Source organism: Drosophila tropicalis, unplaced genomic scaffold, assembly GCF_018151085.1.
Source record: "Drosophila tropicalis isolate 14030-0801.00 unplaced genomic scaffold, ASM1815108v1 contig_158, whole genome shotgun sequence".
Lineage (NCBI taxonomy): Eukaryota > Metazoa > Arthropoda > Insecta > Diptera > Drosophilidae > Drosophila > Drosophila tropicalis.
The window spans coordinates 9210399-9234626 of NW_027172602.1; the positions used below are offsets into that span (position 1 = coordinate 9210399).

The 24228-nt window shown below is 34.0% G+C and overlaps 1 protein-coding gene across 4 annotated transcripts; it reads right to left on the reverse strand.

Annotated features, from left to right (window-relative positions):
* Positions 1-36: 36 nt before the first annotated feature.
* LOC137586430 (zinc finger and BTB domain-containing protein 20) lies at positions 37-23816 on the reverse strand. Of its 4 annotated transcripts, XM_068302463.1 has the most exons (8): positions 23610-23816; positions 23272-23439; positions 2974-3295; positions 2379-2905; positions 1225-2311; positions 1044-1168; positions 850-962; positions 37-771 (listed from the first exon to the last, which is right to left on the reverse strand). In XM_068302463.1, exons 3-8 carry the CDS (start codon positions 3262-3264, stop codon positions 716-718), a joined length of 2199 nt encoding a protein of 732 aa, XP_068158564.1. In that variant the 5' UTR covers positions 3265-3295; positions 23272-23439; positions 23610-23816; the 3' UTR covers positions 37-715. The 4 variants fall into 4 exon arrangements, with proteins under 4 accessions (XP_068158564.1, XP_068158579.1, XP_068158573.1 ...); XM_068302478.1 differs by lacking the exon at positions 23272-23439; XM_068302472.1 differs by lacking the exon at positions 23272-23439 and having other exon boundaries at positions 23445-23816.
* Between the last annotated feature and the right edge of the window lie 412 nt (positions 23817-24228).

The following is a 24228-nucleotide window of genomic DNA, read 5'->3' on the forward strand; positions in this document are numbered from 1 at the left end:
CATTTGCCCGCAATTTGCTTTTAAATTAAAAAAAAATTGTTTTTTATTTATTATTTTGAACGTTTTGCTTTTTATTTCATTTCGCACTTGAAACTTATTTCTGTTTTTTGCCTTTGTTTTTTATGTAATACATATTTTCCATTTATCTTATCAAAAAATTATCTTGCTATCTTTTTTATCCGTTTATTATCGATTAACTATATATTCATTAAATTGTATTTAAATTTTTGCTAGCAAATGAAATTTATGTATGATGTACGCATGATTTTCATTCATACATCATTGAATGCTATTCGTAATACCGTTCTAATACATTATAAATGGTTTTATAAAATCAAAATTAGTAAATTAATTATTATTTTTACGTATTGTTTTAATTTATTGAACTAATTATATATATTATAATGCATAAGTGTATATGCTATATTTGTGTATGTGTATATAGATATCTTATTGTTAGATATAACAAAAATAAAATATAAAGGAAATCAGTTTCTTAGGAAACGTTTAAGTATTATTCTTTTTGTTTTTCATAATTTTGTAACGATTCTTCGATAATCTTATTAACTAGCCTCGTGTTCCTATAAAAACAAAAAACACAACTTTTAGGCAAGATGTCTTTTTTCTTTCTTTTCTAATAATTCAGATCATATGGTTAACTTAGATCAAATCTGTGGCGACGTTTGAGATTTTTTTGTATTTTCTTTGTTGGATTTCAAATCTGCGGACGTGTCCAGAGATCACTCAGATCCTTTTTCATTTTTCCCAGCTCTGAAAAGAAAATGTTGTAAAAATTTATTGAATTTATTTCAATATACAAATTATTACAAAATAATGATAATAGTTTACCCAACTGGGAAGACAAAACGCCGCCATTGCGAAAACTTAGATCGAAACGGGATTGAACAGCCAATTGATTAGCTGCTGTTGAGGCAGAGGCAGAATTGCGAAATGCTGTCCCGCTAATTGTACAATGGGACAAATTGGACAAACATAAATTGAGATAGATTTCTCAACAGAAAAAAAAAATATTTAGTTGTTACCTATAGGGATGTTTTAAACAGCCATAGACCTCACGATAGCGTCCATAGAGAGTGCCGTAGGATACTCCAAGTATTCGAGCTGCCTTCTTCATTTCAAGTCTTTTGTTTTTAATGGCATCCAGAACCTAAAGATTATTATATTTATTAATGAGATCTTAGAAAGTTTTGACCCAAAACTTACGCGCTTTGTGAATGGCTCCTCCCAGAATTGAGGTCGCCTTCCCTTGGCCAAATAATCATCCATTTTAATGACATCCTGCCACTGAGATAGCTCCTCGTTTGTCAAACGCAATTCGGCTGCATCGTAGTCAATGTCAGAATAGTCACCAAGGGTGGATGGAGCAATATGCTCGTTGTTATTATTACTACCATTGCTGACAGCTGCCACAGCTGCTGCAGCAGCAGCAGCAGCGGCCACTGCTGGGGCAAAATCATGAGCCATTAGCATACCATGCTCATTGATTAGATAACCGGCGCCGGCGCCGGAGCCAGTAGCAGCAGCAGCAGCAGCGCCTGCTGAACTTTCAGGTCTAGATGTGTCTGATGATGCATTATCATAGTTGAAATTGGCAGGCAATAATTTCAATTTTTGCGACTGAATTGGAGAATCCGATCGGTTGGCCACCAAATGCTCATTTTCTATCTCCTCCACGGGCTTTGGTAATGCAGTCTCGGGCCCTGATTCGTGCTCGGACTCTGCAGCAGCTGGTGCACAACGTTTTTTTAATGCATTTTCCTGCTCGCCACACAACCGTTTGGCATGTTGCAACTTGCCATGACGTTCCCGACGCTCTGTGATCTTGTCCAGCTTTTTGGCTGGCGGAAGAGTTGGCTCTTCCTGGATTTGTGGCACCTGGTGGACATCATCTGCAGCACTTAAATCGGCTGCATCATCACTAACATCTGGCTCCTGTGTGGGATTTATTTTTGGCTGCGGTGTTGGACTTTTGGGGGATTCGCGACGATTTTCTATACCATTTGGCCACTCTTGTGTGTTGTTTGATTCCTTATCCTCGTTGGCATAATTTTCCTCACTCGCTGTTGCGGCTGCAACTGCTGCTGCGGCCGCTGCAGCAGCTGCTGCTGCCGCTTGAAGTTGCTGCTGACGCAGACGTTGCCGCTGCTTGGGCGGGCATGCGGCAGGTGGTGAGGTCAGAGCACCAGCGGAATGTGCCGGTATTTGTGGTTCCTCACCAAAATGACGCGCTGTCTCCAGATACGCGCGTTGGGCGGGCTCCAAATGTGCAGCATACTGAGCTAGTTTGCGGCTAGAATTTTGGAGAGAAAAAAACCAAAAACTAAACTCAATTCATACAAAGAAATTTAAAATCTTACACATTAAACACATCGTAGGCATCGTCCAGGGGAGGACGTCCACGTTTGCGCTTGGGACCCAGATAATTCTCCACTGGAGCTGCAGCTCCTTCCAGATTGCAATTGATTGTACCTGTTGCTCCTCCCGTTGGCGTTGATAATGGAGTCAATGATGGCATACGGCCACCATTAATACCCAAATCTACGGTTGGTGGTGAATGACGATCACGATCACGTTCGCGTTCCTTGTCCCTTTCGAATGATGATTGGTTTACTGACTGATGTAGTTGTTGTTGTTGTTGTTGTTGCTGCTGCTGATGATGATGCTGCTGCTGCTGGTGATGATGATGATGATGTTGTTGATGATGATGATTTAAAACCAAATCCTGAACATAACATTCAGCCAAATTTTGTGGAGGTGAATGAAATTCAGTTGTTGCTGTTATTGTTGGTGTTGGTGGGCCATCTTCATCATCACGCCAAGTGACCTCGGCGAGACCCTTTATTTTGAGATCATCGGCGGTTTTTAACAGCGAAGGGAGGCTAGCCTACAACAAAAGGAAAACTCATTTCTCTCTCTCTCTCTCTCTTTGTATTTCTCTCTCACTGAACTTACATGCTCTACATTGATTTCGCCTTTGTACATAAACTCAATAAGACATTTCACTTCGGCAAATGTGACATCCTTCATTATGATTATGGGATCCCTTTCGTTTGCATAATTGGACAAAACGGAATCAAAGAATGTGCTGCAAGCACACAATACCACACGATGAGCCCTTATCAACTGACCCTCACAGGCCAAGGTGACATCACAGAAACAACCACGATCCAAGAGCTGCGAGAACATGGTCTGCAGATTGCTATGATGGTATTTCCAACGCAGGCAATACTGCTGGGGCGTCATGATGATGACCGTTTTCGTAGTCCTTTCTCCTCTGCAAAAAAAAAAAAGGAATAATGGTTAATACTTTTGAAGAACTTAATTTATTTATACATAGTTTGTTTCTTTTGTAATGTCAAAGCAGGAATCAGCATTGACTCCCTAGACATCCTGGACACGACTACTCTTGATAAGGTGCTTATGGCCCTTTCTTTTAAATCAGTTTCAAATTTTTAAAAAAGAAGCAGTCCTGAACTTTCTTACTTTTTTTTTGGAAATTTATTTATTAATTCTTATTTTTAACTTTTCTGAATTATTTTAATGGGTTTTCTACAAATTATAATCAAAAGAGATTAAAAAAGAGAATCAAAAGTCATTTAATGTTCAAAGTAGATATATAAAAAGCAGTCAATATATACATATATCCGAACATTTATAAGGATAAGGACCTAAATAAAAAAAGTAAAAACGATTTTAGTCTGGTGCCGAAGTTTTTATACCCTTGGAAAACCTTTTGAACCGATTGACAAATTTGTCTTTATTTCTTAAATTGAATTCAAGAATTAAAAAACAAAAATAGATGGAAGTCAAATTATTTGCTTCATATTGCTGGAAATTTCAAAAGAAGGGAAACTCCTGGAAATGAATAATGAAAGTAACTAAGAGAGACCACCAGGCACACACACACACACACACACACACCATGAACACATGGAGGCGGCGGGAGGCGCCACTTGGCTCACACAACACAACCGGCAAGTTTTTCTTGCCTAGCATCATAAAATGTTCGTCCTCATTTCATTTTATTATTTTGATTTTCTTCCTTTTTTTATACCCTTGCAGAGGGTATTATAAAATTGGTCAGATGTTTGTAACGCACAGAAGGAGACGTTTCCGACCCCATAAAGTATATATATTCTTGATCAGCATGAGAAGCTAAGTCGATATAGCCATGTCCGTCTGTCCGTCTGTCCGTCTGTCCGTCTGTCCGTCTGTCCGTCTGTCCGTCTGTCCGTCTGTCCGTCGGTGCGTACGCGTTTTACTCAGCCATCTTAAGAGCTATCGGGATGAAATTTTTTTGGGAGCTTTTTTTTACCCGGGTGAGATAAAGTATGAAAATCTTTGGGATCGGACTACTATATCATATAGCTCTGGAACAAAAATTTTTGCAAAAATTGGAGTATCCCCATGAAATTCACCAATATAATAGAATTTGATATAAAATCTCAGATCCCAAAATTTGACCCTGATCGGATAAATAGAACACAAGTTACAGTCTATATAAATCGGTTCAATCGCTGCCGGCAGCTCTGCTTGCTGCCTACTACGTCATCATCAAATCAACAGAGCACATGCATACACACACAGACGCAACGCTACATAAACTGTATGTGTATGCGTGCGTTGCTTTGCTTAGGGAATGAGGGAAGAAGAAGAACAAATTGTACATAGTATGAAGAGTAAAATTGTTTTGTTTGTATATTAATGAATTGAGCTGCAGAAAACAAATTTTGAACATGTGAAATTATTATTGTCAAGGACTGCAAGGGTATATAAACTTCGGCATAGCCGAATTTAACTTCTTTGATATTTTTTTGGTTTTTTTGTTTTTTTTGTTTTGCCTTACCCAAACCCCGTTCCCCCACCCCTTGCGAACCACCACCACCAGGTTTTTTATATTTTCATAATTTTTTTTTCTTTTCTCATTTTTGTTATGTACCTACGAGAAGGGGGGTTTAGAGAGGGAGAAGAGGGCTTTTGTTAAAGGGAGACCAAATATTTTGCGAGTTTTTTTCTCTTCTTCTTTCTTTCTCCTTTCTGCCATCGTGTTTTTATTTTCCATCATCATATGCACATATATATCACTACTTTATACATATATACTATATGTCAGAATTTTTTTATCTTTTTTTGTATATTGAAACCAAAATAAATGGTTTACATGAAGATACAAGAACAACAAGACTTGATTGTAACCCGTTAGTTAATTGTCAAAGGGTTGAAAAGGCTGGCTATAAGTGGTAATCGGCAGATCGAAGTTATCAATGGTTTAATGAGGTGGGAAAAAAACAAGGGCTTATCCTCAAAGGGGGGAGATGAGCTCAGCGAAGACATGTAAATCTGCCAAATTGATGAAAAACACTTTTACCCCAATTGGGATAGGCTTTAATGTGATTTTTCTGTCTAGACTCTTGACACTCATATCCACCTAAGGGCACACACAGTCAAAGGCGTAGCCATAAATGGCAGGAGGGGGGCAGCTTAGATGTTAAAATTTTATAAAGTTTGACAAGATGAAATTTAATTTAACTAAAAAACGAAGCGCTTTTTCACTTTTTTTCAAATTATCAAGTCAAACAATTGCATTGCCCCTCTAATTTGAATCTTGACTACATCCTTGTACAGTGGAAGGACTCCAGATCGAAATGACCGACTATCTACTTCTTCTTATTTTATTACTCTTCAATTTCCCATCGATATTGAAAAGGTTTAAACATATCCTCAAAGGTTTGTCCTTTAAAACAAACAGAAAAACTGAATTATGGAAAAGATGGCAAGGGCAAAGGACACGCACACACACACACACACACATTCTTACACACGCACACTTGCCCTCTCTCTTTCCTCATATACAAAAATTCTTTTAATATTTTGCATTAAAAATGGCGAAATATTTTTTTGTTCTTTTTCATTTAAGTTGACATAAAAATCGATATATTCAAAAAAAAAAAAAAAAAGGATCAAATTGAAAGAAAGAAAAAAACAACAACAAATATACAGTATATATGTATGTATGTACATATGTACATATATGTATATATACCCATAAAAAACGTCAAGTAAAAAATTACAGCTTAAAAAGCAGGAAAAACAGCACACAGCAAAATGGTGAAAGACAGAAACTGAAAATAATAATAACAAAAAAAAATAAAAATAAAAATAAAAAAAAGAAATACATACATACAAACCTATATATAAATGTGTGTACATATGTATGTATATAAAGTATATGTATATATATGGCAACAACAACAACAAAAACCCAAGGAGAGTAAAGCAAAATAACAACAACAACAACAACGACGAAACGAAATGGTCGTTATGCTTTTTCTCTGTTCTGAAGCTTTTTGTGTTTTTATTTATCTTTTTTTTCCTCTTTTTTTTTTTTTTTTGTTTTGTTGTTGTTGTTGTTTTTTGTAGCTGCTGCTGCTGTAATGTCTTTTTTCATTTTTATTTTTCCGCTCGCAACCTTTTTGCGTCAACGTCTCTCTCTCTCTCTCTCTGTCTTCATCCCATCTTCCGCTGCCCGCCCTCCGCCGCCCAACCCATCCAAGCCTTAGACCCTGCTGCCAGCTCTCCGGCCCGCCTCCCGCCTCCGCCCCCTTCGTTACGCTCATGTAGCCAAACGACGTTTCTTGCCGTTCAGGAAAAAAAAAGCAGCAAAAGAAGAAAATACAAAAACCAACAAAAAAAAAAAAACTGAAAAAAAAACACGAAATCCAAAGAAGAAGAAAAATGTGATAAAAACTGAAAAATATTTTCCATGAGAAAATCCGAAAGAAGTAAAAGCCAGGCAACAGCAAAACTCTGCTTCTCTGTTTCTCTCTCTTAAGTTGATGAGGGGAGTGGGAGGGGGACCGGGAGGGGGCGAGGGCCAGGGCCAGGGCGGGAACGGTTCGGCATTTTGGGGCAGATTGGGGGCTCCATCTTCCTATGGGTGTCTGTGTGTGTGTGTTTGTGTATGCTTGGCGGGAAAAATATACTACTACAAATAAAACATGTATTTTTTATGCCATTCTCTTTTCTTCATTTATTTGATTTTTTATTTTTTGGATACCCTGTTTGAGAAAAAAAAAAAAGAAAAAGCATAAAAACCAAAAAGAAAATCTATCCGATATTCAACTTTTTCAATTAAAATTACAAAACAAAAAAAATGCAAGTGTTTTGAAATTAATCTCGAATACTTTTACTACAATAATGATCAAGGATCTTAACAGATCTCCAGGATCTTTGCATGTTCTGCTTGTCCCTCCTTGAGTTAAAGATATTTTGAGAATGAGTAAATTTCGACAGCGCATATTCAAATTAAGATTATGGACATTTAGTTCAATTAGACTGAAAACTGAAATAGATTAAATTCAAAATCATTCATTCATTCAATGCTTGACTAAATCGAATCAAATCAATCATTTAACCCAGTGGAGACCTAGTAGTAAGTACATTTATAATTCAGTTTCCCTTTTCGATTAGGCAATATTGAAAGTTAGTTTCATCGGGATTTTCTAGATTAACCAATAATTCTTTCATTATGAACACCCACCGAACCATTTAGAAGATTGTTTTAGAAGAAATCACCTTAATGAGTCATTTTTGAGCCAAGAACAAGAAGACTCAGAAATGATTCATCCATATGCTCAAAAAGGATTCGAAACTGATAAAGAAAGGAACCAGAGGGACCCCTCAGGGACGTATGCGCAATACAAAGTTTTGAAAACGTTTTCTAGGGCTAAAACTGGTTAAATATTTACCATCATTTGTTTATAGTTATATATAATATTTTCAAAGTAAGAGCATATGAGCATCGGTAATTCTGGAAATTAATCCCGTCTCTTTTGCTTCACTGTAGTTTTGTAATTCTGGTTCGTGTGTTTTTTTTTTTTTTTTTTTTCTTGCACATTTTTATTTTAAGGAGCTGAAATGTGTTTCGGCTCCATGTGGTGTGTCTGTATGTATGTGTGTTGGGATCAAAAAACCCTTTTGCTATTATGCTTGTATGTGTGTGTGTGTGTGTGTATGTGCTTCCTTCTTGTGGGTGGCCCAGCTTGCCGGACATTGCGTTTTTTAATACCAGTTTTTCACATTTTCATACACACACACAGCCACACACACACACATACATACATATAAATGTATGTATTTACTTATATTATGTACAATGTGCGATGTACATATGTACGAGGGTCATTTGTTAAATAGTTGAAACTATTCATTTATATTTTTTTATAGCAAAAATTGTTCAACAAGGAAGAAGAACGAATGAATAACTTTGTAAATATTGTGAATTTGGTGAACTTTGCCCCTTACGGTATGCAACAGGCCACACAATTGTCAGCCATTCACTTCTATAACATTTCATATGCCAGATTTTTTTTTTAAATTATCTAAAAAACATTGAAAATTCATTTATACGTTTTGAAATTCTGATTGTTTATAGCATACTTTAAGGGGACACAGACCTAGAATGTTAACTGCTGTAATTTGACATATTTTCCTCATTCTTTTAAAGAAAATTATTTTGCAAATCATAAATTTCCCTTAGAAAAAACAAAACTAAATTTTCCAAATAAACTGTAAGAACATCCCTCGCATATGTATGGCAACTTATATACTTTAGACAAATCCTTTTTTTCGCATTTCTTTCCCTTTTGCTGCAATTTGCACTGTTCTTTCTCATCATGTTTTTTTATATTTTTTTTTTTTTTTTTGTTTTTTGTACCTTTTTTTTAACTTTCTTTTGGCATTTCTTTGCCATTTTTCGTTTTGGAAAAAAGTGAAACGAAATAAGTTTCGTATTCTCAAGCTTTGTTGTCGTTGTTTCTTCCTTTTGCTTCCCTTTTCCTTTTTTTTTTACCCAAGTTGACGAGTTTTTCTCTTTATTTTTTGCGCTGTCCTTTTTCCCCCATTTGGACATAAAACGCAGCTACGTAAATTTTTTTTTTTTTTGCTTTTCCTGTGTTATTAGTACTAAAAATAAGAATGCGTTTTGTACACACACACACACACACACACATAAGGCAAAAAAAAAAAATGAACAAAATACTATAAAAAAGGGTAACAAAAATTGTTGGGGGAATTCTTGAAATTTATGGCCTGTGCTACGGTTGTTCGTTTTTCTTCTTCTTCTTTTTTTTTGAAGGGGGGGTCGGAAAAAGGTTACAGGGGTTTTGAGTGTCTATAGGGGTATAAGGCTTCAAAGTTACTGGACTAATGTACATATATATATCTCTCGATCTTAAGGAAACAAACTAAATTAAAAACATATTTATTATCCCTGTAAATGAAATTTTATTAATATTTGATCAATATTGTATGTTGTTTAGTGTATGTATATAAATTTTAAGTTATTAATGTAAAATATGTAACGGCATGAACATGATTTGTTCCAACTGTCCCTATTGTAAGACCAGGACTAATAAATTTAAATAATTTTAATTAATTTTCTGTCTTTTTTCTTCTTCTAGGTATGAAATTTCATAATCGAACCACCAATGGCTACTCCTCAAACTATAGTCATTTAATAACGATATAGAGACTGGGACTATAACGATCAGATCAGATTAGAAATTAGTAAGTCTCAATGAACTAGAGTAACTAAAGATTTAAATTTAATTTCTATACTAATAAATTATGAAGCGAAAAAAAATGCAAAAAATTTCAAATGGAAAATCTTTTTGACACAATTTGCATATTGTATGTGTGTGTGTGTGTGTATGTGCCAGTATGTGTAAACACTATTTTATACATACATATGTATGTACATAAATTTATGAAAAAGGTACTTAATAAAAAATTTGTACACAACAAAACAAAAAATACAAAACTTGAAAAAAAGAAAAACAAGGAAACTTTCCAACTTAAAGCAAACAAAGCAAAAAAAATTTAAAAAAAAAAAAAAAAAGGTTTCTCAACTAACCCTAAATTTCAAAATAAATTTTATCGCACCATAAAAAAAAACCGAGAAAAAAAAGAAAAACCTTTGAAATTTTCAGTAACTACGACAACAAACTGAACTCTTTCCGCCACTTCCTTCACCGACGACCGCAGCCACCCACCCAACGAGCAGCCACCCATCTATCTACACACACACACACACACACACATGAACGTGATAGAGTTATGTGTCTAAATATTTGTGGCAAATTATATATACCACCCCCCACTTTCACCCACATTCCCCCAAATTCGCCTTCTCCCCCATCACCCAAGCCAACTCATTTTTTTGTTTTTGAAGAGGAGACACATTTTATTTTTGGCGCCAGATTAGACAACGGCAATTTGAAAAGTTGACTCAACGAATTTTTTTTGTTTTGCTTTTCTTTCTTCTTTTTTTTTGTGTTGTTGTTGTTTTTGTATTTTAACTTGATAGAAAAAAATTAAAATTTATTTTTCGTTTTGTTTTTCAAAGAACTTGATTATCTGCTACGCTTCGATAAACAACGAATTCGAGAACTTTGAGATAAAAAAAAAAAAACAAAAATAATAAAGGAAGAAAAACACACGAACAAAAAAAACAACAAACGTGTTGGGGAAACGAGAAACCACGAACAAAAAAAAAATCCAAACAAAGGAAATACAGAAAGACAAAGAGAGAGACAGAGAAATTCTTCAATTAGTTAAAAAGAAAATCTGAGCACAAAATTTTCTTATCAAAACTTTTCCTCAATATTGACTTAAATTTTCCCATGGATCCTGCAAAGCGAAACTCAATGTCAGTTGAAATGTTTCCATATGTGACAATCACCATCCATCCATCCATCCATCCACGCCCAGGACCCTTGGAAACCCCTTTGGTTGGGCAACAAAGAACCTTTGATAAGGTTGTCACATAGAAAATCATCTCAAAATTATCTAACTGGGACATCCCCAGATATATATGTATTTCTATTAATTTGCTCAAATTAGATATTAGAATCTATAAACCTGACGCCGAGCCATCTAGTGGTATGAGCAAAGGTTATGAAAACAAAACCCCAAAAAAAAGAAGGCCCTAAAACCAAATCTGGTTCTTCAGGCTAGGACTCCTATTTATGGTAAAGTCCTGTTTGATCTCCCTGCCCCCGAGCTCTCTCTCACTCTTTCTCCTTCTTTTAAGTCTTCATCCCAAATGAGGTTCAGCAACCTTAAAGCCTAGCTGAAGATACATTTGTATCTATGTTCTCTCCCTCTCTCTCTGTCTCTCTCTCTCTCTATCTTTCCTTCTTTTCCTGTTTGTGTGTTTTGTGTTGTGATGCCAAACTGGACGGTGCGTTGTCTGCCCCAGGTCTCCCCCTTTTATTGTTGTTGTTTTTCTTTTTGTTATTGTGTTGTATTGCAAAAATTATTAGAAGAAAGACCTCAAAAAAAAAAAAAAAAAAAGCTGTCTAAGACGAAGAAAAAGAATAAGACGCCGCATAAGTCAAGACGCAAAGAAAAATAATACAAATAATAAAAAAGAAAACAACAAACCAAAACCAAAACCAAATAGCAACAACAAACGACGACGAGCGGAAGGCGAATGCACTTGCACTTGGTTGAAGCAACTGCAACTGCAACAACAACAATAACAATAACCTTCTCATAGTTGTAGAGCATCGTAAAGTCGCAAGATGTGTTTGTTGTTGTTGCAAGTTTTTACTTTTTGCTTTTTTTTTGGAACGTTTTATGACGATGCTTCTTCTGTTGGAGCTGCTGCTGCTGCTGCGTATCTGGCAGATACTTTTAACACTCGCCCGAATCCATGTACATATGTATGTGTGTGTGTGTGCTTTTGTTAGTGTGTATGTCGAAGGCGAAACCCAACAAACAACCCATACTTGAATCCCAGCAAAAGTGTCTCAGATTGATCACTCGCCACTTGAATTCAAAAATCTCTAAATTTTCTTAAAACCCTTTCCAAAAAGACAAAATCAACTCTAGAGAGAGCATTTGTTACTTAATCGTCAGCAGTTATTGCCAAATGTCTTCCAAGCACATATCTTTCTATGCCCATCCTTGCCAGGATGCTGGCCAAACAGAGTCCAGTTTCTCATTCAAACCAATTGCTTGCTGGGTAATCATATCAATCTGTATATGTATGTATGTGTAGGTGTTGCAGTTGCCCTTGCACTTGGCCTTATTTGCAATTGTATTTGTTACCGCTGTTGATGTTACCTACAAATGTTGTCTAAAATTGATCTTGGACAAAAATATGATAATACTAACAATGGAATCGAAATAAACAATCAGATCAACTTGACACAAACTCACTTCAATTTGAATACTGAAAATAATTTGAGATACTTTAAAATAACAATTTGTTTTATAATCAAAGTAGAGATATACATACATACATATATAGAAAGGTGAGGGGGGGCTATTGTCAAGAGCCAAGTTATCATGAGGCATAACAACACAATCAGGTAATTGATAAGTGTCCTGGAATCATATTTTCGAAGGCTACATTTGAATAAAAAACTTGGACGTGTACAAAATTTTGGGTTTCCGTGTTTGTCTAACCTCGAAAATCAATTTTCGCCCGCCAAGAAAAGTTTTCAAAAACTTTTGGTTCAATTCTGAATTTAATCAATGTTAACTAAAATTGATTTCCCAAGGCTTCTTTCTTCTAATGCTTATTTATTTGGCTTTAGGAACATCTGATTCAAAAACTGACTGCAAAAAGGCAAAGTTTACTTCACTTTTTGTTTATCTATGAAATGAAAGGGTATAGAGATATTTACATGAAATGCACACCATATCGCAGATTTCATAATAAAATAACAAGAAAATGCCACAAAAATTTGTTTATTTAGAAGTTAAGAGTAAACTGATAAGGCGAGGTATCATCATTCTTAGCCCAACCCAACTCTTGAAACTTTCTTAACAAAATAAACACAAAACGTTCATCAGTAATAGAATGAGGGAGGAATCATTAGAAATATGATCTTAAGACTTTTAGAGAGTGAAAGAAAATCAAACAAAAACAACAACTTCGTCTTCTTCTACAGACAATCGCCGTTGTCCAGCACTTCACTACATCATATTCCCTTTCGTTCTCTTCCCTTGCATAAATAAACTAACCAAAGACGACTCTGCAGAAAAGCCTTCAAAATGAATAAGCAGTTTTTCGTGTTGAAATCAACTAAACAAAAATAAAAAGGAAAACATGAAAAAGGAACAAATATGTATGCATGTACATATACTGGTATGCGCAACTGTTATTGGAATCAATTTGATTCGATCTCTCTTCCAAGAGTTGTTCTTGTTCTTTTCCAATTGTTCACAATCACAAATTTTTATAATTAATGTAATTATCAAAATTCAGAATGCTTTTGATGAGCAATTGAACAACAAGTGAACAAGTCAAGTGAGCAACCACAAAGATAATTGATCAGAAAGAAGAGAGCACAAGTGAATAAAATGAGTGAGTTGACTGACTTTGAACAAAACAAAATAGAACAAACGAACATGTACCCAACACTACAATAGACTCACGTTTAAGGCGTCCAAGTTCTAAGTTTAGTTTAAAATCTCTTCAGTTTACAAACTCTTGGCCTTCTCTATCACCAGAACGTTCAAACTTGGCTATGACAATAATAAGTTAGGGCAAAAGTAATCATCCAATGTTCTTTGATTAGATTATTTAGTCGAAAAATTGTTATCAGATTGAGATTGAAAGGGTTTCTTATACCTTTTTCTTGTCTTTTATCGAAATTACAAGGGAGGATACAATCTCTATGGGAAGGTGCTATAGCTTAATGCTATGATGGACCTTTCAGGCCAGATCTAGCACTTTGTAAAAACTTGCAGTTCTCTCTTCCTCTCACACTCAGCTTAATTCTATGTGTCTCTCTCTCTCTCTCTCTCTATCTATCTTTTGCTCTCTACTTACACACATAGTATGCAAACGTTTTGGATATTTTCTTCTATTTTCAGTTGTTTTTTTTTTTTTGCACAAGACAGAAAACACAAATTGCGTTGCGAAAAAAGGAAAAGCTGCTTTTCTCAGAATGGTGAATGGAGTGCAGGAAGGGAAACCAAAGGGGAAGGAGGAGTGAACAGAAGCTCTTTGGCTTTTTGGTTGCGGCATCACAAAAAAAAAAAAAAAAATGGGGGAAAAAAAAACAAGAAAAGAATATTCGCAAGATACTCGAAGGAAAAACTCACTTTACTTGGGTAAGGTGCCACAAGATGGGTGAGATGGAAGATGTTAGGTGTGGGATGGTGGGGCAGGGACAAGGGGAAGCACCGCGAACATTCATCAAGAAAACTGTCGTTGTTTTTTTTGTTGTCGTTTGTTATTTTCTATATGTCGATGTGTGTGTGTGTGTGTGTGAGTCTATAAGTACTTTAGCCTCGTCTATAGATTCTAACTCATATTACTTGTTCTCTCCCACATATGTACATACATGCATTTATTTTTATTTGTTTTTTGATTTGTTATTTTCATTATTTAACATTTATGTATTTACATATATATTATAACTTGTGTTGTTGTTGTTTTTCTGTGCCTAATAGAAGAAGAAGAAAAAACGTTGAATATCCATGCATATGTGAATTTAAGACCAGGCAAAAAAAAAAAAAAAACCAAAACAACAACCATCATCCGCCAATTCTTGCCAACAGGCAATCTCACTGACCTCTGGGCCTCCACCCGCGATCCCCAGCAGCAGCCACAGTAGCTCCTCCAAAGTTGTTTTGCCGCTTTTTACGTTGCACTTTTCATCAGCAAGTTGTATCTTTTGGCTGTTTTTTTTTTTTTTTTGTTTTTCTACTTTTTTACCCATGGGCATCAGCTGAAGCGTTTTCATCTCGTCTCCCTTCAGCTCTGCCAGCTCTCTTCTTGGCTAGAGAATATTTTACTTTATACATCCCGAGTGTTAATCAAGAAATCGACTCTTTATCTCTTTGAAATGTTTTCGCTTTCGATACATTTCGATCTTTAACTTAAAGAACAGAATCAAATTGATCGATTAAGTAAAATATAATGCCAAATGAACATCACAAAAATCGAATGGATTGGTTGGAGCAGATAATAAATATGCTGATGATCATTAGATTATAAATTTATTGTCTTCCATAAAAAGTAAAACTTCAAAGTTAAAAAGCTGTATTGAACGATACTTTTGAGGCAGACTGTATACTATACATTTTGATTGATAAAAACAATTGCAGTTTTTTTTTTGTTGTATTTTTGTATATTTAAACTAACTATGAGCTAAGACAAATGACAGCACCACCAACAACAACAACAACAATGAATTGAAAAACAAATTTTAACCTTGAGGATGATAATGGTGACATTTGTTTGTACATATATATTCCTCGGTGGATAGTGAAACAGAAGTTTTATCATTGCCCAATGCCATTCGTCGTGTATGTAGACAGAGAGAGAGACAGAGTCGTCTCGTTGTCATCTCCTTGAAATGAGCAATATATCCTGTTTTTTTTTTTTTTTTTGGTTGTCCCTTAATAAAAATCTCTTCTTCTTTATTTTGTCATGTGTGTTTTTTTTTTCTTTGTGACTTTGAATTTTTTACATCTTTCGTTGCTTTTGTTGCTCCTGCAACGTTTTTCTGCGTACGAATGTTTTATAAAATTGTTCAATTTTGTACGAGACAATGTCAAGAAGGGCCAAAACCTACCCCACTCTTCACATTCCCCTCCTCTGCCATGCCACACACACACAAACCGCTCCACAATAACCTCCCCTCCGCCCCCCTGCCACGACTCACCTTACACATCGTGGCCCAATCGAACGAACATATCAAGCGCAACAAAAAAAAGTTAAACCAAAACAAAAAACACAGAGTGAATATTGAGATATAGTATTTTCACCCCAACTCCCCTTCCATCTCGCCTCTGCCCTCTTTCAACTGCCATTCTTTCGAAAAAAAAAAAAAAGAAGTGATTTACTCTTTTCGTAATGTGCATGACTCGTTTTATATGCTTTTGTATGTATGTATGTATATAGATACAATACATTTTTTATATATTATGTATAAGAGATTCATTTCCTTTTTTCCATAATACTCTTGGCAAATAAATGTTACATATTTCCACTAAATATCTGCTCAGACCATGGAAGAAAATATCCAATCAAAAAATCAAGATATTCAGTAATTTTGCATTACATTTTGTTAGTAATAGGATCCATCTATGGCTCAGACATATCTAAAATTGTAATAATATGATTGAAGATCTAATATCTATCTGATTGAAATAGAAGTTATAATCAATCTTTGAGGTCTTCTCTGAGGTAATCTGTAATCTTTTCAGGTCCGAATAAGACAGGGGCTCCAGAAAGGAAAAGCAATGGCAAATTAGACCAATACCACCAAACATTATTACTAAACAATTTTAGATCATAGTTTAGTTTTAACTGATCCCCAGGGCCCACACTTCTTTAAATCTGGACCTGATTACCTGGTTTACTTTTGCCAAAACTATTTAGAAGTTTGGAACGTAAACTGCAGTCTTAAGTTTTTTCAAAGACTCAAAGAGAATAATATTGGTTTATCATCATTTTAATTGAGGAAATCAATCCGGAAATTTGGTTTGGGAAATCGTACATTTTGAAAGTAAAATCGTCCCTGGATATCGAGATGTGACCAGTTTTCTGCCACTGTATTACAGGATACTTTGCATTTCATCTTGATCACAACAATTCTCTGCTCAAAACCGTACACTGAGACAAAAAGTTGGAAAAAAGGACAACAACAACACTTTTGAAGGACACTTTAGCCAAATTGAATTTCTCAGCATTTTCAATAAATAAGCATAACAAACGACTGGCTATGAACTATGAAGTCTATTTACCTGTGTGGATATTGTTTATAATTTTTCAACATTTCACATGATGTTTTCTCTCTCTATATTTCAAGTTGACTTGCCTCTCATACTGCCATCCCTACTCCTCCTACTCAACCACCTTCAACTCAGCGCTTTATATGATTTTTTTTGTTGTTTGTTGTTCTCTGTGCAAAATATAAATTAAGTTTTTCTTGTATTTCTTTTTGTTGTATTATTTTTTGTTGGAATTTCTACATATACATATATTTTTTCTCTCTTGCTTCCTTTTCCATCCTGGTTTTTGTTGTTGTTGTTTTTTTTTTTTTTTTTTTTTTTTTTGACCAGCCAAAGTTCAGTTTCTGTTTCTAGTTTTTCTGCACTTTGCAACGCGCCAAACACAAAAGAAAAGAGAAAGAAGAGAAACAACAAGAAAAAAAAAGCACAGAAAAATGAACAAGGAGGCAAAAGGCACAAAAACCGAGCAACAGTAAAAACGAACGTTTTTTTTTTTGCTCCCCGGATTGTTCTTCGTTCTAGGCGGCATATATATGGTATATGGCGGACACTGATGATGATGATGATGATGATGATGACGACGACGACGATGTTGGGAAAGGGAGGCACAGCAGAGGGACTAACATTTGGGGGAAGGTGGCGGTGTCTTCAGAGCTCGAGAGCGGGAAGTTCAAAGGCAGCGACGGCGGTGGCGGCATTTTGGGGTGACGTTGGGCGGCCGGGGGGATGGTGGGAAAAGGAGGTAAATAAATTAAATGCTCGACTTTATTTTCACTGGCAATGTTTGCCTCTCCTTTTAATATTTTCTTTTCCTTTCTTTCATATGTATTAAACAAAGTGAGGGCAGAACCAAAAAAAAAAAAAAAAAATTAGTCATCGACTTTTTGCTCTAGCAGTTTTTTTTTCCATCCATTATTTGTAGGTCCTTTACAAGGAAGAAGACTGTGGGGATATCTATAGATATATAGATAAAGATATATACACATACGATTTTGAATGCGATCAACTTTAAATGAAGGGCAAGATTTCTAGTTACATACATTGTATTCTATTATACCCTATTTCTCCGAAAAGTATGCAACAGTTTAACTCAATTTTCAATTTGAAACTTTTTTGAAAACAAAAACTTTTGAAATTTTTGATATTGAAACAGATTCAAGTTTAGCTTTTATTTGTTAACTGTTTTTGTTTTTTCATGTTTCTATATATATTTCAATAGATTTGATGAAAAGATTTAATAACTAAACCAATCATTCAATTTAATTAAAACCGTTTTTGTTTCGGTTGTCCTTAAAGTTTGTTCATTTTTTTTTTTTTTTTTTTTTTTATTGTTTTCTAATTCAATTTATATTTTCAATTATCCCTCAGAAGCATTTACGAAAAATTTAAATGAGAATTTTTTTTTTTATTTTCTTGTTTTGTGTTTTTTGATAAGTGCAATTCGTTTTAATTCAACATTCTCATTTGGGCAAGGCAAATACAAAATAAAGAAATAATGTTTCAACAAAAGCACAAAAAATTTAGGAGCAATAAATAAATGGATGAGTCGATTGCAAGATACCCTGCAATAAGGTAACGTTAAATAAAATGTGTGTATGTAGGAGGCAGAAGGAAATCTCATAGAGTATCGAATCGATCTAGTCATGTCCGTCTGTATAAACATCTAGATCTAGGAGATTATGATAGCTGGACTTATTAAATTTGGTATGTAGACTCGTGTAGTATGTATGTACATGCATATATCAAGCCACGCCCCCTTCTGTTCTTGTAAGGAGAAGTTCTGCCACACCGTCTGTCGCCCTTGTTATGATTATTTAACATATTTGATATATGTATGTAAATACCTAGCAGTTTACCAAATTTCATTTATGCAGCCAAGTTATAGGTATCAAATTGTTTACCCTAAGAGCGGAATCAACCGCTGGCGGCGCTAGAGTGCCTGTTTACGTCTAGAAGTAGAATCTTTTAGAAGTATATAAATAAAAACATTTGTTGCATGGTATACAAAAGTCGGGATGGTGTATATACATACATATACAGTGGTGGTCAGCGTGTAAGCCCTTTTTTTTTTTTTGATTTTAAATTTGATTTTCTCGGCTCCTAAGAAACTTAATGAAGAAATTTTTTCAGTTATTTGTTGGTTATTGTATTTAGAATCTGACACGTAATTATTGTCATTCCAGCTTTCGACGTTTTTTTACAGGTGCGTTTGAAAAAAAAGCTCCCCCAAAATGTTTGACAATAGTTTAGCCCGGTCATTTCAAAATCTTTAATATTATAGTTAGACATGTGTATTCTTTGAAAAAGTTGTAGATCTAGGTAATCTAAGATAAACTGCATACCAAAAATTTTCATTTTAGCCCCAGTATTTATTTTGGGGCCTATCGAAATTTCGGGATTTTGTATGTAATTCTTGAGGTCTCTTTGTTTGGCGACGTTTTACGATACCAATTTAAACTTAAGTATTATTTTCTTATTCTAAGTATGAAAGTGAATTGAATTTCCCGTCAAATGATACATGTTTCATAAAAATCCGACAAAAATTAGATTGATTTCACCGCCCATACGTAAAAAAAACCAGGTAAGCAAAATTTCCCCTACATGCGTGCAAAGAAAGAGACGGAGGATGTGTGGGAAATTTTGCTAGTTCTAGTCTTTTTTTTAAGTATGGGCGATGAAATCAATCTAATTTTTGTCGGATTTTTATGAAACATGTATCATTTGACGGGAAATTCAATTCACTTTCATACTTAGAATAAGAAAATAATACTTAAGTTTAAATTGGTATCGTAAAACGTCGCCAAACAAAGAGACCTCAAGAATTACATACAAAATCCCGAAATTTCGATAGGCCCCAAAATAAATACTGGGGCTAAAATGAAAATTTTTGGTATGCAGTTTATCTTAGATTACCTAGATCTACAACTTTTTCAAAGAATACACATGTCTAACTATAATATTAAAGATTTTGAAATGACCGGGCTAAACTATTGTCAAACATTTTGGGGGAGCTTTTTTTTCAAACGCACCTGTAAACAAACGTCGAAAGCTGGAATGACAATAATTACGTGTCAGATTCTAAATACAATAACCAACAAATAACTGAAAAAATTTCTTCATTAAGTTTCTTAGGAGCCGAGAAAATCAAATTTAAAATCAAAAAAAAAAAAGGGGCTTACACGCTGACCACCACTGTATTTCGGAAATTGATTTCTATTAAAAGGATAACAAAGGATTTCACAATCCATTCTTTGATGATATGTATATATCCTTTTTTTCAAATCCCTATTTACAGGGTGCAAAAAATTCAAAAAAAAAAAAAAAAAACAACCCACGGAAGCAAATAAATTGAAAAAACCAAAAAACAAGAACACAACAACAAAAATCGTATAACAAAAACAACAAAAAATTGAAATGAAATGTATTAAAAATAACAATAATAACAAAAAAAAAAAAAAAATTCAAGCGACCACACAAAACAATTTGTTTTTTTGTTCATCAAGTTTTTTTTATGCGTTTTTTGTTTTGTGATTCATAATTTCAATTGAGATTCAGTTTTTTTCATTTTTTTTTTTTCGTTTTTTTTCGGGGAATTTTGTTTGTTGTTGTGCGTGTATTTGTTTTTCTTTAATCTCTTTTTTATATGTATAATTTTTTGTTATTTTCAATACCCTTGCAAAACACCAAAACAAAAAAAAGGTCCAACTACAACTACATAGAGCTATTATGAGTATTTTTTTTTGCTTCTTGTCCTTCTAGCGTAAGTTTCACAGACATTCTTTGATCAAGTTGATCGACTGACTGACTATATTGCCTTTATTTTTTCAACAAATCAACAAATATTGAAAGTATGCAAGAGTATTAAAGCCTCGATATGTCAGTAAAAAAAAAGGTCATCGCTTTTTATATTTTTCGGTTAATTGCATAAAAATAGAGAGCGAATGGGGTTTTTTTTTGTTTTGGTTTGGGTTGGAATTGTATATTTTGTTTTTTTAGGTGATGTCTTGTGCTTCTTCTTCTTTACACATTTATGTATATATTTAATATATGTATATTATCATTGTACAACGGAAATAGTTTTTATCTTTTGCTTTGCCCCACCACCATCGCCATAATTTTTCCATTACTCTTTGCCTCTTACTCTCTTTTCCCTACTCATTTTTGTTTGTTTTTGTTGTTTAAAATTATCAGCAACGTTGCTTAAAGTTTTGGTTAACGTGTTTTTTAGCCATTTTGGATACCCTGTAATACCAAAATCGTCTGTGTCACCCTGTACTTAGTTTGTGTTACCTTAGAATACATCAAAAATTTAATCGTTTTCGAAAACGTTCTTCAATATTTGACTTATTAATGGGTATTCGAAAAGTTGGTAATATATTTGGCTATTATTACGACAATTTTATTTCTTTTTTTGATTTTTCTTTTTTCTCTGATTTGCTTACTTTTTGTGCCTTTGTTTTTGATTATAAAAATATACTCTGATATCACAAGTGAAAAACAAAAACCGCACCACAAAAATTAATTGTTGGAATTCTTTTGGATTGCTTCTGCCAGAGGTCATGACTATTTCAAGATGTCACACCACCCACAAGACACCACCCACCCACACAAGGGAAGAGATTTTTAAGTACTTTTACATTTAAATTTTTTTTTGTTGACATTTTTTGCAATAAATTTTCGTTGAGAAATTGTTGTAATCCCCAAACTTGAAATTTCATTAAATAGATAGTAAATATTTTTGATCAAATGCAATCAATTACAATGATTTGAAAAATTAAGTTTTTTTTTTGAAATTTAAACTTTTTTAATCCTTGTTTATGATTTATTTTTTTTTTTAACTTTATCTTTAAAGTTTTAAGGGTTTAAAAAACCAACTAAAATGAACTTGCTTAAACTAATGGACGACTTGCTTATAATCAGCAAATGCAAGAACCAAAAATAAGCAAAACAAATTAAATTATTATTATTTTTTAACATCCCCTGTGTGTGTGTGCGTGTGTGTGTGTGTGTGTGTTTTGGCTGTGGCGTGTGTACAAATATACAGATGGCCCCCTGACTTGTTGTTGTTGTTGTTTTTGGACAATGAACTTGAAATTTGGAGCATGGAAATGTGTGTGAGTGGAGCGCACACACACACACACACACCTAACGCTAATACACACACACACTCACACATCGATGACGCGCCTTCCTTAGCCGAATATCGTTGTGAAAACAAAACAAAATCTAATAAAATTGCGAACAAAAACAGAAAAACAGAGAGTAAAAGAAAGAAGAAAAAAAAAACAGCGGCCCAATCAGAAGGGGGAAAGAGAACGCAAGAGAGAAGTAAACGCTAATAGAGAGTGTGTGCGAGCGAGAGAGAGCGAGAGCGAGCGATTTGCAATTAAAATTTTTTGTTATTTAAAGAAATGCAAAAAAAAAGCAACAACAACCAATCAGAAAAAAAAAAATTGAAATACATTCCAAAAGTTAAGAGGGAAAATTCAAAAAAAAAGACAAAAAAAAAAGACCTGGCAAAAAAATTAATTACCAACTCACCTTATAAATAAAAAAAGAAGGCAAAAACACACAGCTAGCAGCAGTAACAACAACAACAACAACCACAACAACAAAATGGAAATCTCTTGCCGCACGAATTTAATTTAATTTTGATACCCTATTATGGAAAAGGTATATTAGCTATTGACATCTAAACTAAAATTTGGCAGAAAAACTACACCTAAAAAATAAACAACATTTTTTATTTAATATAAATAGCAACGATTAAGATTATGGCCAGATGTGAGGCAGACTTGTTTGAAGTGAATTCTTCTAAAAACATTTTGATTTGAATTTCGAAAACAAAAAAGTTAAAGAGAACTTTTCTCTAAATGAATTGTTAAAAACAAAGTTATTCACAATAATCTCCTTCTCCTACCTTGGCACGATCGTTATAGGGTATACAAAGTGTCGACACAATCGCCAAAGTTTGAACCTTTACTTTTTTTTGTCGTTTCAAATTTTTCACTTCTCTTTTTGTTAGCTTTTTTTTGTGCTTTGTGCAATTAGTCGGCTGTTTTGTTAAAATATATACATATATATAATATATAAATATAAGTACAATATTTCAGATTTCCTGCGCAAAAAAATGCACAACAAAAAAAAAGAAGCATAAAAACAATTGTTTATAATTATTATTTATGCCAATTTCAATAACAACAATAACAAAAAAAGTCAACAAACCCGGAAACCTTCACAGAGAACAACGGGGATTTTTTGTTTTTACTTTGTTTTGTTGTTTCTTTTTTGTTATTCTATATCGTAATATTTACAAATACCAACAAAACAACAAAAAAAAACCAATAATTTTTAAAATTTTTATTTAGCCATTTATCTGCTTGTGTTGCGTGTCATTGCAATTATTTTTTATTTTCTTTTTTTTTTAGCACATTAAATAAATATTTTTTTGTTGCTTTTTTTATTTCTTGTCTGTTTTGTTTTTCTCACCTTTCTTTATGACTTTCTTGTTGTTATTCTGCCTTTGTTGTTGTCCTATCTTTCAGTTTTAGGTGTAATTGTTGTTGTTTTCTTTTTCTCTTCCCTCAGCAAATTTTCATTCATTCATATTTTTTTGCTTTTATTATTGTTGTTGGTGTATTTCTTTCATCATTTGTGCTTACGTGAAGAAGGGGGAAAAACCAGCAAAAAAAAAAAACACAAAACACAACAAATTAATAAATGTGAACAAAAATTGTAACGTTTTTGTTGTTGCTTTTTCGCAAAGCGCGCGTTTTTTGTGTGGACTGGAGACGAGACGAAATTACTAACGGTAAAAACATTCTTACTGTGACTTGTGTGTTTTGTTTCGCTCAACGGACCGGCTTAACGGTTGACAAATAACTTTATTCACCCGATACTCGACTTCAGTCTAAATGACTTCTCAAGTTGAGATTTGATTTCAAAATATTTTTGGATTTAAAAAATAACAAAAACGAAATAATCGTCAATCGACAGAAGCAAGCACCACGACCGCTTATCTAGAAACCCGAAACAACACTGAAAAAAACGTTTGAAATAATAATCGATTCATCTGCCACTTGCCAGTCGCTGCAACTTTCGATTAATATCGACGTGTTATCGATAGAAATGCGTTCACTTGTAAACACTGTATATCGAACTTGCACTCTCAGAACAGCTGATTGTGTTTATACTTTTATTAAAATGGAAAAACAACGTTTTGTAAATGAAATGCTAAATAATTTAACTACAAATTCAGCCACTGGAAACTGAGTTCAACGTATGATAAGAAAACATGTTGCACTCTGATACTAAGATTAATGGCCACATTATTTAAACAGACGCGCCATCTCTTGACGAGCACATAATTTTTTTCAAAGAAAATCTTGAAAAGCTCTCAAACAGCTGTTTTCGTAGGCATGTCATAAGCGATAGCCGGTAATACGC